This window comes from Balaenoptera ricei, chromosome 4 (genome assembly GCF_028023285.1).
Source record: "Balaenoptera ricei isolate mBalRic1 chromosome 4, mBalRic1.hap2, whole genome shotgun sequence".
NCBI classification, from domain to species: Eukaryota; Metazoa; Chordata; class Mammalia; order Artiodactyla; family Balaenopteridae; genus Balaenoptera; species Balaenoptera ricei.
Window position 1 is genome coordinate 63,399,912 of NC_082642.1, and position 15,848 is coordinate 63,415,759.

General features: G+C 41.5%; 1 protein-coding gene across 1 annotated transcript in view; it reads left to right on the forward strand.

The window, feature by feature from the left end:
* The first annotated feature begins 682 nt into the window (after positions 1–682).
* The window catches only part of LOC132364356 (EGF-like and EMI domain-containing protein 1), a 509,410-nt gene continuing 494,244 nt past the window's right edge, over positions 683–15,848 (forward strand). Inside the window, 1 exon segment of the mRNA XM_059919966.1 lies at positions 683–771. Coding sequence (XP_059775949.1) covers positions 683–771 — 89 coding nt within the window.

The window sequence follows — 15,848 nt, forward strand, 5'->3', positions numbered from 1 at the left end:
GCTGGCTTGGTTCTGAGCAGGTTGGTGTGTGAGGGGAAGCCAGAGCCGCTTCGTCTCTTTGGCGAGGTTTGGGTGTGTGTCTTGGGTGGGTGGGTAGGAAGAGGTAGGGAGCAGGGTTAGGCGGGAGGATTGAGCAGAGCCCCCTAAATCTCTTCTTAGCTGCCCCTCCAGCCCCCAGCGTCCAGCCCCCGCCGCGCCTCCTCCTGGCGGCGCGGGAGAGAGGAGGGGGTGAGGAGGGCGCGGGGGTGGGGGGCGCCCAGCAGCTAGTCGAGCCGCGGTGGCGGCGGGGCTGTCTCTTTAAGCGCTCCGGAGGGGCCGGGCCCGGAGGGCGGCGAGCGCGTTTCCATGGCACCGAGGCTGAGGAAGCTGCGGGGCTGCTGGGCTCGCAGGTTGCCAGTCGCTCCCGGCGGAGCAAGGGCGCGCATCTCGGCGGCCCCGGGCGCCTCGGGGACTCGCCAAGGCGCTCCGCCCGCGCTCTCCGCGTCGCGGGTGATGCCTAGTGGGCCCGAGCTGCTTTCGCGCCCTCCGCAGGGAGACGCATCTCGTCGGACCCGCGAGCCCCGCACACCAACTTCTGCCCGCCCAGCGAGCTCAACTTCTGCGCGGGGCTCGGACTTGCGGAGCCGGAGTGGCGCGCGGCGCGCAGCCGGCGTGGCGGCTGGAGCAGCTCCGCCCGGCGGAGATGACCTGGCGACTGTGGCTCTGGTGCTTCTGCGCTTGGGTGGCCGCCGGCTGGCCGCCAGGCAGAGCCCTTCAGCTCCGTCCCGGCATGTAAGTGGCGCCCGCGCGCTCCGGGACGCGGTTGGGGGGAGAGTCGGCCCCGTATGCCTCCGCCCACCCCAGACCTGCCGCAGTCCTGGCGGCCGCAGCCGTTCCCTCCCGGAAGGGATGGAGGGCAGGAGTGGCAGGCGGGCACCGGGCGGGGTCGGCGAGCAGTCCCAGGCGGAGCGCGGCGGGAACGCTGTCCCCAGCGCGTCCTCGGGTCGGAGACGAGGACCCGGGGGCGCTGGGTGCTTTCCACCTGACAGACTTTCTCAGCGCCTGACAGAATTTTCCCCCAAATTGTGTGTGTGTGTTAATTTCCTGTTTGGAAGAGTAATGGGCTAATGCTAAGTTCCACTTTCTGAAAGGGTTTTGAATGAAATCGTTACTTGACATGTCCTTTCTAGAGACCAAAGAGTTTATATATATATAGTCTTTTTTTTTTTTTTTTTTGTTTTGAGAAGTATCTCCGAGTCCGAAGGAGTGGATTATTCCACAGGTTTGACGACAGGCGAACCCCGGCTCATTCGCAGAAGTGAGGAGCTGGGGAAGAGAGTATGGCAAGGACTGAAGGCGCAGCCACTTAGATGCTAGCCCGGTTAGGAGAGAACTAGAGTAGGAAGATGACTGAAACGCATCCTCTGAGGGTGGGGCATGCTTTCATTTCCAGATTAGAAGTGAAGAAGGCAGCAGATACTCATTCTTGGTCACTGTGTCAACTGTAGCGAGAAGCTCAGGGGAAGTGTGAATCTTTACCAATTGCCCGGTCACCTTGACCGGCGGAAGAAGTTTGCACTAAATTCTGTAGCATCAGGGGATCGTCATCGAACTGTCTGAGAGAGAAGCCAAATTTAACTGATTTTCCTTCCTGCTCCTGAGCGGTTATGAATAGACCCCAGGGTATTTTGAACCTTTAAACGTCTTTGCTATTTCTTTGCTTCATCTTTGATTTTCTGAAATGTGAATGTTTTATAGTAGAAAAATGGTTTAGAGGAGTACACAAAGCCATCCATACCTTTCTGGGTCTTGAGTTTTTCTTATCAAAAAAAAATTCTATTCTTGGATTCACTTTACATTTCCATATTTCATTCTTCTCATGTGAGATTCGATTTGCTACCTGGTTACTGCAAATGTCACTAACTATAAATTTTGAGACATGGCCACAGTGCGGTGGCATCTCAGAACAACTTGCCTACGTAGTTTGTAAATACGTTTTTTGGCAGAAATGCAAGAAATTTCTGGGTAGGTGATTTATTTTACATTGATAAGATGTGTCTTGTTTATCTGAATAGGCGTTTCCTCTCCAGTTTATCTCAGGAAACACATCTTACTTTGGGTAGCTTGTACATGCATAAGCCTCCACTTTTTAGCAGCTGCTTTTTTAGCATGCTCGCTGCTGGATAGCCATGCTCTTACTTTTACAAGTGCTGTTATTGAAGTGGACCCTGGCTGGCTCATTAGGTAGCTACCCACGCACATGAAACAGAGAAATCCCTTTGGGGGAGGGACACTGAAAACCAACAGAAATACCACCTCGCTTTTCATATTGCCTAGATATTTTACCTCATGTTTCAGTATTGATACTTTTGTTGAAAAGGCTGGAAGGATGACATTGCATTTTTTTTAAAGGACACTGCTGCTGCAGCTCATTCATTTATCAGGTGAGATGAGTTTGGATATTAAAACCAATATAAATTCTTGGGTGTTTAATAGAGATGCTCTTTCTGGGAGTTATTGAGATCACTCTGATGACTCTTAGTACTTTCTGAAATCTGGATAGGAAGCCCTGGTATTAGAGTTAATGGTTTCTTCAGCAGGAACCATGTTGGGATTTAGTGCTAGGTTTCTGCAGATGCCTTTGCTATCATTGTAGGCATGTGCAATACAACCATGTAGAGCACTTGGCTTCCACACACCTGTCCATCTATTAAATTAAAGAGAATTCTTCCTGAGATTTTTATTGACCTCTGAGGTCCATTATCAGTGAGAGCAGGCTTCTAATGAGATGAGGACCACTAATGAGAACACATCATCCTACTGACTGGCACTTATAGGTCATTAACACAGGTAAAAATTTTGTGTAGCTGATCTTGTACTTGAGCAGATTTTGGAGCTTGGGTGACAACTGAAAAGAGGAAATGACTGTGTAGCTAAATAACAGTCAGCCTAAACGTAATGCATTGTATTTACGGTACATTACTCCACAGGTAAGCTCATTTTCAAAGGAAATTTTACTAATGAAGCAAAAGATGTATGACATATAGGTCCTCCAACTCTAATGATAATTGATCAGATAACCTTGTCTTTTCACTTTTAGGAAACCTTGTATAACTAAGGTTAGGCAGATTCATAAAGTCAGTATTTCACAAAGAGTGCCTACGTACCTACTATGTGATTCCACGTTGGAAATCACAGGTACTGAATACTTAATCTTTTTGAATTCTTAGTTAGATGCCAGGCAAATTTCTAACTACTTTACATGTATTATTTCATATTATCCTGGAAATAGCCCTACAAGGTAGCCATCATTATCATCTCCGTTTATGATGAAGGAAGAGACACAGTCAGGTTACGTTCACACTCCTAGAATTCATGAGATTTGGATCCAGGTGTTCGGATTCCAGTGCTGGAGTTCTCAACAAATATCATCCCTTTCAGAACACCCAGGCCCAGCCAGTGTTTCTAAGAAGTTCTTTGTAATCACTGCAGGGGGTTCTCAGTGGGAGGGTGGCTGGTACCTTCTACCTAGTGCATATTGAGGAACCTGTGGGGCTTTTTTGACTGTTGTGAAAGCTATAGGGTTCTGTTGGTGTTTGGTGCTGGGTATGGAGGCGCGTTGGGGTGCTGATTGTCCTGCAGTGGGTAAGATCGTTCCACACAAGGAAGATCTGCTTTCTCTCCTCACTGAGACTCTTCATAAGAAATTTCCTGCTCTCCCATGGCTGTAGACACTTAAAACACTTAAAGCAATGGGCTCGGCTTAAACTGGGAATTGTGGAATAGGGAAAGCTATCCATGGCAAGTATATTATGAATTGGAGAGTTGTAACCGGTGATGGCATTTTTAAAAAATTAACTAAGTTTTGGCTGCGTTGGGTCTTTGTTGCTGCATGCGGGCTTTCTCTAGTTGCAGCCAGCGGGGGCTACTCTTCGTTACGGTGCACGGGCTTCTCACTGCAGTGGCTTCTCTTGTTGCGGAGCACCGGCTCTAGGCACGCGGGCTTCAGTAGTTGTGGCATGCGGGCTCAGTAGTTGTGGCACACGGGCTTAGTTTCTCCGAGGCATGTGGGATCTTCCAGGACCAGGGATTGAACCTGTGTCCCCTGGATTGGCAGGCGGATTTTTAACCACTGCGCCACCAGGGAAGTCCCAGTGATGGCATTTTGATAAAGGGGTATTGAAGAGTTTACTTATGTTAATGGTACTCTGCAAATGTTTTCTCAAGGATTAAATAGATGGAAATAAACTCTACTCCACATCTTTGAGACATCAAAGGAAAATGACTGGCTGTAATACAGTCTATTAAAATTTATCCTTTGTAATGCTCTCTTGTAAACACTTGCATAATTATTGTATACAACATGATGGAAGTAGTAAACATGAGAGCGTTGCAGATAGATATCACACAGGCAGAAGTCTATAATGGCAGATCCAGTAGCTGAAGCTCCTGGGACTTGAGATACTTGGCGTTCTCTGACACTTGGGGGGAATTTTAAAAAGGTATGGTCACTTTGTGACTCAACAGTCTCCTAAACTGTTTAAGACAGCACACATCCATTCCTTAATGTAGGTATCCAATACAGGTTGACATACAAATCCAAAATGTGCCTGATATGATACAGTTTATCCACTCGACCCTCGCATCCAACACATGCCTGTAGAACTGTTTCACCTCAGCCTTCTGTAGCTGATATAGAAACTTGTGGTCAGAGTGGCAGAGATTTAGATTTTCAAATAATGAATAAATTTAGAAGTAGAGAAAGGTAAAAAGGTATAATAATTCAGAATCACACCATGTTGGAATTTGTTTTATTTTGTTTTGGTTTTGTTTTTTACTTCTGAGAAAGCCTGAAATTGAGCCAATTAGAGACATCTGGGGCTAATAACAGTCCACTTTTAAATTTACAAATAATTTAAGAATGGTCTGTGGTCTGTCATTTACTCAGTGTAAATTAGTTCAGAAATATTTTCCTTTCTCATGAAGTCAGCCACACTGAGTATAAAGTGAAGTAGAGAAGGCTGGGTGTTCTCTCCACGGGCAAGGCATTATTTCCAGTAGTTTGTATTTATTGATATCTTTAATCCTAACAACAATCCTCTGAGGTAGATAATGCTATCATCTCTATTTTCCAGATGAGGACACTGAGGCAGAGAGAGAGGTTAAGTAACTTGTCTGAAGTTTCATAGCTGAGAAGTGGCGGGATGGGCTTTGGGCACATTCTAACCCCAGAGACTTGTTCCTAATCACTGTTACCTGTGATGGTCCCTCTGCCCTTGACCTCTCCTTTCTAGGCTTCCTAGGGTCTCAAATTACCAGCCTCCCAGACCCTCCTGCTTATATTTAGCAGTAGTTTACTCTTTCTCCTATTGCTTCAAGTGGACCTAAGCCTAACCTCGGCCATGTAGTTTTAGCAGTCAACTTCAACCCATACTTTATTGATGAGATTGACATTATATTATTTAATATATAATATTTTGTCAGGCTCCCTGTCCTCAGCTTCAATGTTGTTTTCTGTATCTTTACTTCTTTCTTAGGTGTCTCATGGGAATAACTTTCTACTTTTTTCAAGGTAATCCCTTCCCTATATGTTCCACATTCCACCTTTAAAATTTTTCTTTATTAGTCATCTCTTTTCTTTCTTTTATTGCCAACTCTTTCCTTTCTACTATTTTTTCCTCTTCTCCCCAATGTGTCCAAGTCTCCTTATCTACATCTCTTTCTGTTCCATGTTTATATGTCTGTGGCTATATGTGGATCTGTCTTGATCCTGCTTCTCTCCTTCACCTTCAATTTCCCAAGAACAGCTCTTTGATGCTTATCAGTGATCTTATCATTGATCATTTAAACCACTGCAATCTGGCCTCCTCTGCTGAAATTCCTTCTCAGAGGCTGCCTTTTTTCCAGAACTCACCCTACTCTCATTTTCCCGTAGTATGTGATATTACTGCCTATTCCTATTTCCCACTTCTCCACTGCTGCACTTGTTCCTTTCCTTTGTACACTCCGTATCATCTGTAGTTCTCCTGCACCGGCCCCTGCTTTCTCTCACCTTCTATCCTCATTCCTCTTCCCGTTCTATATACTTTACCTGGTTTATCTCTTCCTTTCCACTGGCTTCTATCATATGTTCTATTCTGGTGAAACCCAGATCTGTACATCTAGCCCCATTCTCTTCAGAGCTACAGACTTGCATTTTCAACGATAGATTTATCATCATCATGGGGTTCAGACTCAAAATGTCCTTAGATAATCTCTAGTTATCAACGTTCTGTCCCTCTGAGGTACTTCCCTCATCTTCCCCTCCCTTCGTATTTGAAATCCTTTATCTGTCACTTTTCTCCCACTTTACTTTGTAGTTATATTATGAGCTTTAAGTGAGATGATTATGAAAAGGCCTTTGTATATGACAATGGATAACTAGAAATTAATTTTTATATTCCTATCAGGTACCAAAATTCTAGAAACACCAGCAATGAAATATCTCTTGAATTAGTTCTCTTCCCCATTGCCAGCACTAAAGCCCAGCCAAGCTATATTTACTCCTAGACTGCTCTAGTCATCTCTTGGTTAGTCTTCTGTTTCATATTCTCCGGATCCTCTTTATTTTTATTATATATATGGTTTAACTTTCATCAAAGTTGGTTTCTAAAGCAAAGACTTACTAGCATCATTTCCTTTCTTAAAAACTTTGACTGTCCATGGAGTAAAGTTCGAGCATCAGAGTATTATTCTTAAATAGCATTTATTAAATGCCAGGAACAATTTAAGTACCTTCCATATGTTAACTCATTTAATCCTCACAACAACCCTATCAGAGGGTAATATTGGTATCCACATTTTATAATGAGGAAACTGAGATCTAGGGAAGTTAAGGTTTTCTGGAGAAATTGCATATAAAGGTATAAAGCTCAGGAGAGTTTATATTGTTAATAATTTTAAAAGCTAGGCTATGAACCCAGACTGTTTGACTGTAGAATCTTGCCCTTAACTATTATACTCTATTTAAGACTTATCTTTCTGGTAGTATTCAATTTCATAAACGTTTATCAAAGAGTTAAAAAAATTTCCTTTAGTTCCCTTCTCCTTGTCAGGAACTCTGAAGTGTGTAAGATTTTACTCTACCTTCAAGGTAACAAGTTAGTCTGCCGCAGTACATAGCTGCTGACAGAAGATATGAGGCTCCTGATCAGAGACAAAGGACTTTATTAATCAAGCCATAGCAGGTAGTGTGAGCTTCATGTTTGCACTGGCTTCCATCCCCCCACCACCCCGAATTCCATGGGGCAGTGAGGGGTGGCCCAAATGGATACTGTGTACATAGTGGATTTATGTCGCAGCTGAGGAACCTGGGCCTTAAAAAATCTCCAATCTTATAAGGGGGCTGATAGCAACCTTGCCCAACTTTTGCCCTTAGAGGGAGACATCGTCTTTATTATCCTGCTCAGGAAACAACTCCGTCCTCAGCCCTGGCAGGACACACTCTCTAAGTCTTCCAAAGCTGTTTGCTATATACAAACATCCTTCTAGAACAAAAGCCATCAAAGCATCTTCACAAGGTATGAAGAAATGTAAGAGACCTTGAAGAATTGTCTCCCAACGCCCCTAACATTTTCCTTCCCAATTTCAGCAGCATGGGCTTTGCTAAAGCTTAAATCTAGTTTTGTTCTCTTTTGCTAAATCCAGCACTTGTTTTTCCATTTCTTTTTCAGTAGGTGGGAAACTCTGGAACTAGATGAACACAGAGGTTTAATGAGCTGACTCAAGGGGCTATGTTCAAATCCCAAGTATCTGTCTTTTCTCCACTGAAGCTGAAATCAAATCACTAACCTAGTTGCTTAATGTGTAGCTGATTTTTTTTTTCTTGTTACTTCCATTTAACAAATAGTTGGTCAATGTCAACTACTTTGCTGGGCTTTGGGGATACAGAGAGGATAAGGTGACCCTCTGTCCTTGAGCAACTCATAGACCTGGAGGGAGATCAAGGAACAGACTAGAACCTGTCAAAAGAAAAAAAAGTTGCAGAGATGGAACATATAACCTAGTTGGAGGGAAGAAAGAATCCAGGGCCTCAGTGTAGGTTTCAAGAGTGTGTTTTTCTTAAGCTGATTCATTGAGTAAAGGTTAGATAGACGATAAAGGTGGTGCTGGTGGGTTCTAGTTGGTGAGAAGAGCATGTGCAGGAAGAAGGAGATCTCCTCTCCTTTAGGAAAAACCGTAAATCATTTTCTTAATGGTATGTCTGGAGAGAAGAATATAAAAGGAGCCACAGTAGAAAATGGGTTTAGGGCAGCTGAGAGGGGATAGAGCTCAGGAAGGATCTTACATATCAAATTGAGAGCTTTGGATTTAGCAGTGGACCAGTGAGGAGCCAGGAAGTGACTGACTGAAAGCAGGGGAGGGACCTATTCAGATTTATGTTTATTGAATGAAGAATGGCCTGGAGAGGGAAGAGGCCAGAGGTAGGGAGCCTAATTAGGAGGTTCCTTCAGTAGTAGAGGGAGAAGTGGTGTGAGTCTTATTAACAAAGGAAATAGTGGTGGTGATTAAAAGAAGGGACAGATTCCAAAGAAGAGTTGGTGAATGTGTGGAAGAAAGGGAGGGAGTGAGAGAGAAAGAAGACTTGAGGTGACCTCTGGGTAACAGAGAAAATCAGAAACACAGGAAAGGCGAGAAGAAGGTGAGTTCAGCAGTGACGCTGTGGGCACTTATGTGTCTGTGGGATCTCAGATGGAGAATTCTGGGGAAGCTCTACAAAAGGGCTTGAGGCTAGGAGAAAGGTCTGGGCTAGAGCTATATTTGGGTGTTGAAGTGGCAGGAGACAAATATGTATAAAACGTGAGGAGAAAAGATTATTGAAGAATGAACGTGGGGAATTGTAATATATGACAGGAAGACAGATGAAAAAGGACCCAAGGAGGAGATTAAGAAACTGCCTGAGAAGAAGGAAAGAGGGAGTGTAAATGCCATGGAAGGCCTCAGGAACGTTAAATAAAAGAGAAACATGGAAAGTGAGGCTGTTACTACTGGAAAGTAATTGACTTAGAGTTACCCAAACACACTCGATGGAAGAACCTTGTTTTAGTTGAGAACTTACCTGTGGCAGCCGTCATTTGCGGTTGTGGTGACAAGAAGTGGAGACTTCTGGAGAGTGGTTGCATGTGTCTGAGTTCGTGCTGGACTAGTGTCTGCCATCATTCTCGGCCTCACTATTCCCATTGCCAGACATGACAGGACAAAGGACTTCCTGCTGTCCTATTCCAGCAGCGTTAATTACAGATGGGGCACACTTTAAGATCAACTCACAATGGCCAAAGCATTTTCCTTGGTTCTGTGGAGATTGTCAAGATGGGCAAGATAAAGTCCCCATCCCCAAGGAACTTCTAAAACTGTGTTCTTTGTTGTAGGATAGTTAAGTACCTTAGACCAAAGTATGAGTGTAATTAAAAAGGAAGGAGAAACCAAACTCATGAGAGGAAATCATGGAAAGCTTCCTGGAAGCGGTGGCATTTGAAGGCGAGGTGGGAATCAAAGCAGAAGAGCATCCATTACAAGAAGAGAGCAGAGCACGGCAAGGCCTCGGAGGCTGTTGGAAGGGCGGAGTATCTTCCAGGGGTGACAGGTACTGTGGTTAAATGGTGTTGCCATCATTGCTCCCATGCCCTTGGAACTCTCCCCTCACCAGGGTACCCCCCAGAGGCCCCCAGTGTTCTCCACACTTTCCTTTACTCTCAATGAACTTCCCAGCACAAAAGTCATCTATTTCACAGAGAACTTCCAGGTCCCGCAGATATGATTAGTTGACTCTCTGTCTGTCCCAGCAATCTGAGCTGTCATTCGTATTTGTCATAGGTATGTGAAGATCTCTAGTTTTCTTAAAGAAATCTATTTGATAACCATGTGATAATGATGAGGACATGTTCGGAATAAGTAAAGGCTTTTCCAGCCAACTGTTTGTAAAGTCAGCTCCTGGTTTATAAATTATGTGGCTTGTCAACTCACAATCTGGGAAGTGTTTTCTGTCACTCTTCAGTGGACAGTTTTCAGGGGTGTTAAGTGTTCCTCCTCACTGATATGGTTAATTAAGAATTGACAGTATTTCTGAGCTTTAATGGCTTTTACTCTTGAGGGAAGAGGCAGTCCCAGGAGACTTGAGGTTTGGTTTCTCTGAATTATTAAGAGCACTATTTTCATGGTTTAACGTAGTAGATTCTGATCAGGATCAGGAGAAACGCAACCTAATTTTGAATTTGTTTTTTCCTCTGGAGCGTAAAGCACTAATCTTATTTGCAGTACTTCCAGATTGTCATTATACTGTAAAAGGTTTGATTTATAGACAAAGGTATGCGACAATAGAATAATAGTCAAATTGTATTGCTTTTTTATTTATTGCGGAGTTTAAACAAATTTTGGCTATCCTAGCTTACAAAGTCCCAAAGATAAGAAAAGTGTTCTCAGCGTGAATAAACTGGGAATGTATCTTGACATCAAAAATTTATTTTCTAATGCCTTTCACGGTTTATTCATGCTGAGAACCGCTTCTTATCTTTTGAACTTTTGAACTCTCTCTGTATCAGGCTGAGCAAAAACGAACACGGGTTTCCTTTCAATGGACTGAAATACCACATGTAAAATAAAACAAGTAGAGACTCAAGACACAGCAATACACACTGGCCTATTATGTGATAACAGAATAGTATTTGTACTGGGCTTTAGGCATGTTATATGCAATATGAAATGAATTTTGAAATAGGAATCACAATAGGCAGCAGCCATTAAAAGGTATGCCTTACATCTCTTGTAAAGCACATCTTGCTTGAATTCAACTGACAGTAACAAGTTGGGACCAGGAAATGACTCAGTCAGCATTCTCCTTTGATAAATCTATTTATAGTAGAAACACCATTAACCTTTTAATTGTTTCACAGCTAAAGTTGCTGTCAGTGCCACCTTTAAAAGGGCTCAGGTCCATTAAAATTTAAGGGACCAGTAAGTTCATAGTCTACTCTAATGACCTAGCGATGGTTGTGAAGGCTCTAAATATATTTTTGGCTCACTGAACAACTGAGGGATTCTTTGTAGTGGCCAGGTGTGCTCCCAGTAAGTTGTTGCATTGTCCCATTTCAATCCCACCAGAAAAGTCTCCCCCCTTCTCCCTCATCTGAATCCTAGGGTCTCCTAAAGTCCTGTTGAGCGTCTTCTGTCAGTTTTTATTTAGTTGGCCATGTTAATTCTGCAGGTAGATTTTAATTTCATTGAGGGCAAAGTGTGAGCCCAGTAATTGTTTGTTGAATTTAAACTAATCACTGGTAATCTGTTTCTGCAGCCCCTCTATTGCCCCGTCGTAGATTAAAAAGTACTCCAAACTTATTTGTAAGCATTGGGAGTTCTTGTTCTGGCTGTGCTACTTATTACCTGGGTGAGACTGTAACATCTCTGGTCTCTAGTTTCTCATTTATCTGTTAAAACAGATGTTCCAAGAGATACTGGATTGGCCAAGAAGTTCATTCGTGCTTTTCCATACCGTTTTACGGAAAAACACAAATGAACTTTTTGGCCAAGCCACTACATGTTCTTCAAGGATTAACCAGCCTTAATATATGTCCCTAATGTGATTTGTTATATATGATTATTTAACATTGATCCCTTAAATGTAAGGAAATGTCTGCCCAAGACATTATTTTTTCTGTTTGGCTTTATTCTATGTTAAGCCTTCCCTGATAAGATGTAGTTACAGGATGCTTTTTCTCTAAAGAATGTTTCTGGTTGATAATAATGAAACACTCTCATTTGCTTAGAGAGATAAAATATTTGATTTTCTAAGAGAAAACTGAGATGGAGAGATATAAAGTCTAACATCAAGGGGATCCAGAAGCCTTACACCATCAAAGTGCATTAAATACCAGGAAGATCCAAGATCATCTCACTGTAAATTGTTATTTGGGGTGCTAAGGATCTATTCTTAATCCTGGGATTTGGCAGTAATATTAGGATGCAGGTTATACAAAAACAGTAATAAGAGGGAGCATGTGTTCATTTATCCTTTTTACCATGTGATTTTTGTATGTTTATAAACCTGAAGAGTGAGGTGAACTAGTTTTGTGTGATTGTCAGTTTCTGGAAGTATCTCCTATGGGCTTTGCCCACACTGTGTGTTCAGTTTCCAAGTACTCTTTTTCGCCTTCAAAAAATGGCTTCACGAGAAGTCTGCAGCCTGGAAAAGGGCCCTCACCAGACCATGCTGCCACACTGACCTTGGACTTCCAGCCTCCAGAACTGTAGGAAATAAATTTCAGTTGTCTGTTTAAAAAAAAATGGCTTCGGACTCATTGCCAGAAGATTTTGGTTAGTGGTGGTAAATAATGACCAGAGTAGATTTTAAGAAATCTTATGCCAAGGTGGTACTTTTACAGGCCAATTCTGCACTAGAGGCTCTTGAAATTCTTTTGCTTTAGGAGGTACATGCTTCGGTTTCACCATTTCTTTTTGTCTTGTAGTTTTCCTAAAAGTTATTTCTATTTCCAGTAGATTTTGTCTGTATGATATCAGCACACAAGCTGCCCTTTTTATGTCTTAAATTACTTACCCATCTTACATTTACACACTAGACTGGTTTACCTGACAGTGTGTGTTCAAATAAAAAATAGTTTCATTATCCCTTATCCATAATTTTGAAATCCAAAAAGCTCTAAATACTGGCAGGTACTTTTTTGATTGCTGCTGTTATTTGTCACAAACTAATTTGGTGGCAAAACCTACACCGAGCTGATGTGAGTCTAATTATAGACTTTATTTTATTCAGTATGAGAATCCTCAAGTTTCTTTAAATAAATATTAATGGGTTTGTTTAGGGTGTGACTCTAGACACTTCTGGGCACATATGTACCATACTGCCTTTCTAAAATCTGAAAAACTCTGAACTCCAAAGCAATTTGGCCTCAAGAAATTCAGATACTTGTAACCTATATTTGTAAATATGATATTTGAAGAACATACTGATTTTCACAGGATAATTTAAATTTTTAGAAGTTTTTTTATTCATACCATTCTTTTATAAAATGAGGAATTGCTTTTAAGCAAAGAAGTACCCACCTATTTTTGTTTGTTTAAATTCTGGATGTTGGGTGGTGTAAAGAAGGAAGGTTCAGCTTCTTCTGTTCCCCACAGTAAAAAAGAACATTATCATAATGTTAATGGATGTTTTTTATCTGAAATCCCAACATTTTATAACATACCTTGTCAAAAGTAAAAAAAAAAAAAAAAAAAAAGCGGATTTTATCATTGAAAAATGTTCCCAGGGACTTCCCTGGTGGTCCAGTGGTTAAGACTCCATGCTCCCAATGTGGGGGGCATGGGTTCAATCCTGGGTCAGGGAAGTAGGATCCTGCACACTGCATGGTGTGGCCAAAAATTAAAAAAAAGAAAGAAAGAAAGAAAGAAAAAATTTCCCATTTTAATCATCAGAAAATAGAGATTAGATAGTCCTTTAAGGGTAATGCATGAAAATGAGTTTTATTGTTATTCTCTTAAGCCCATTGCTTCTGTATGAAAGAAGCAGAATCAGTGGAATCCATTGAGCAGGATCTGCACGCCAGGCAACATGACAAGGGTTTTGTATATTGTTTCATTTTATTTCATCTGAACAACAAACTCTGTGCAGTTGTACCATGCCTCTAATGTTGAAAAATCATTATTTAGGGATAGCGATAAGGCAAAACAAAACCCATTTCTACAATTTAGATATTTTATTCATTCCAATTTTATTCTCTGTGAAGTAAGGATAAAACTTCTTTGGTCCTACTCTTGGTTACTTTTTATGATGTCTAATTCCAGAGGGTGAGCTGGTCTTTTAAAAGGTAAGGCGGTCTGGTTAGGATCAGTCTGCTGGACCCCCTAGTACCAGATTAATATTAATAGAAGTGGACTTTGAAGTCTTTTGCTCTCCTCTGCCTCACAAACTTTCCTATTTCACTTTCTTCATAAATTTTATTTTGTTCTGTGAAGTCCTTATTTTGACTCCAACAAGCCGTTATATTTTTGAGATTGCATTTGTGATAGATCCATAGCTGTTTAGACTGTGGTAAGCTATTAGTTTCCAAGGAGAGTCAACCAAAATTCCTAACTCACTTTGCTGTAGTCCTTGCATTTCAAATTAAATATGCTTGTGATATTCTCTTTTGTATGTAGAATCTGCGTGACCACATGTTGCATTATTAATGTCCTTCCCAAGGCTTTGCTTCTTGCTGTGACTACTTCAATTATCTCAGAGTTTAAGCTCTTCATCTGGTAGCGTAGGTGGGGCACTTATGTTTCTGGCATGACTTTCTAGCATAGCAGGAAAGAAGCCTGTTCTGAAGAAAATAGGGGTCCTCTTAAGGTGGGGTAGAGTCCCTTGGTAGGGAGTTCTGGTCCACATGGAGACAGACACTTCAAGAGAGCCTAAGGGTCTGGAAGAAAAGTTAATTCTGAAGGACCCCAGAAGCCCAAGGAAGACACTTTTACATCTGACAGACTGGCCAAGAATTGAACATGAAGAGGAGGTAAACAGTCTCACAAGGGAGGAGGGTTACACATGGGCAGGATTGCAGGTGAGGCTTCCTGCCTCTGTTCAGTGTGGCAACAAGAGATAGTAGGGCTTTTGACCTACAGACAAATTAAATGCCAGCTGTCAAAAATGTGAGCTTTATGGCTGAGTCTTTGCAGTTGTGTGAGATGGAAAACATATTTGTGAGAAAGCAGCTAGGAATGGAAAGTCGGAATTAAAATTAATTATTGTTTGAAGGAAAGATAAATGCCTATTCTGATTGAACCGGAGGCTAGCAGTGAATCTATTACACGAACATATCATCACTGTCTGTTTCATTGTGTACTTCATTTGCCTACGAAATAAAACTTGTTTTCTTTTGAAAACCATCTTTAAAATTTCTGTGTGTTAGCAAAAAAATTGGAAATGGCCTAAATGTCCAACAACGAGGAAACAGTAAGGTAAATTATGGTATATCCATTATGATGGAACATTTATGCAGCTATTAAAAGCGATGTTTACAAAGAATTTTAACGTTCTATAAAATGCTTATATTATAATAAGTCAAAAAAGAAGCAGGATACAAATGTCTGTAACAACATGATTTTATACAGAAATGTATAAATATAAAGACAATAAGCACAAAAGGAGGGAAATACATCAAAATGTTTTTATAGTGTTTTATTTCTTGGTGGTGAATTATGGATAATTTTTATCCCCTCATCTACAGTTCTCAATTTTTGCCAGTTTTTCTATAATGAACATCTATTACTTTTTTCTCAGGATAAATACTTTAAAAAATTCAACTTGCTTCTGAAATAGTTTTCTGACCTGACATATATTACTGACCAGAACCACTAGAAGACAACTTCGTAAGACTACTGTTGAGGCCACCAGTGCCACAAAATTATTTCTGATAAGAACCTTTATGGTTCATTTGTATTTCATTAAAAACATGTCATTGTGTGCTCTATCTGGGTTGCTATGATTTATTCCATTGATGGTCCAAAAAAAAAGATGCAGGCAGTGTCCTCTGTTTAAGGTTCTGGAAGCATCCCAGAGCAAGGGGGAAGAGGTAGCTTTACCTCATGGGCTCCAATCTTGTAATCTGGCTCACGATTAACTGACATAACCATATTCAGGAACAAGTAGGCCATAAACATGGCTTCTTCAGACCTATAGTTACTAACTCAGAGTTACAGTCTTAACATTTAATCTACTAGCTGTAAATTGCTAAATACTTTAACAAATTTATCACATTTTTTCCTACTCCAAAGGATGAGATTAACCTGACTTGGCTTTTAGGTGAGTCTTACTTCTGTAACCAGTTGGTTACAGGTAGCAC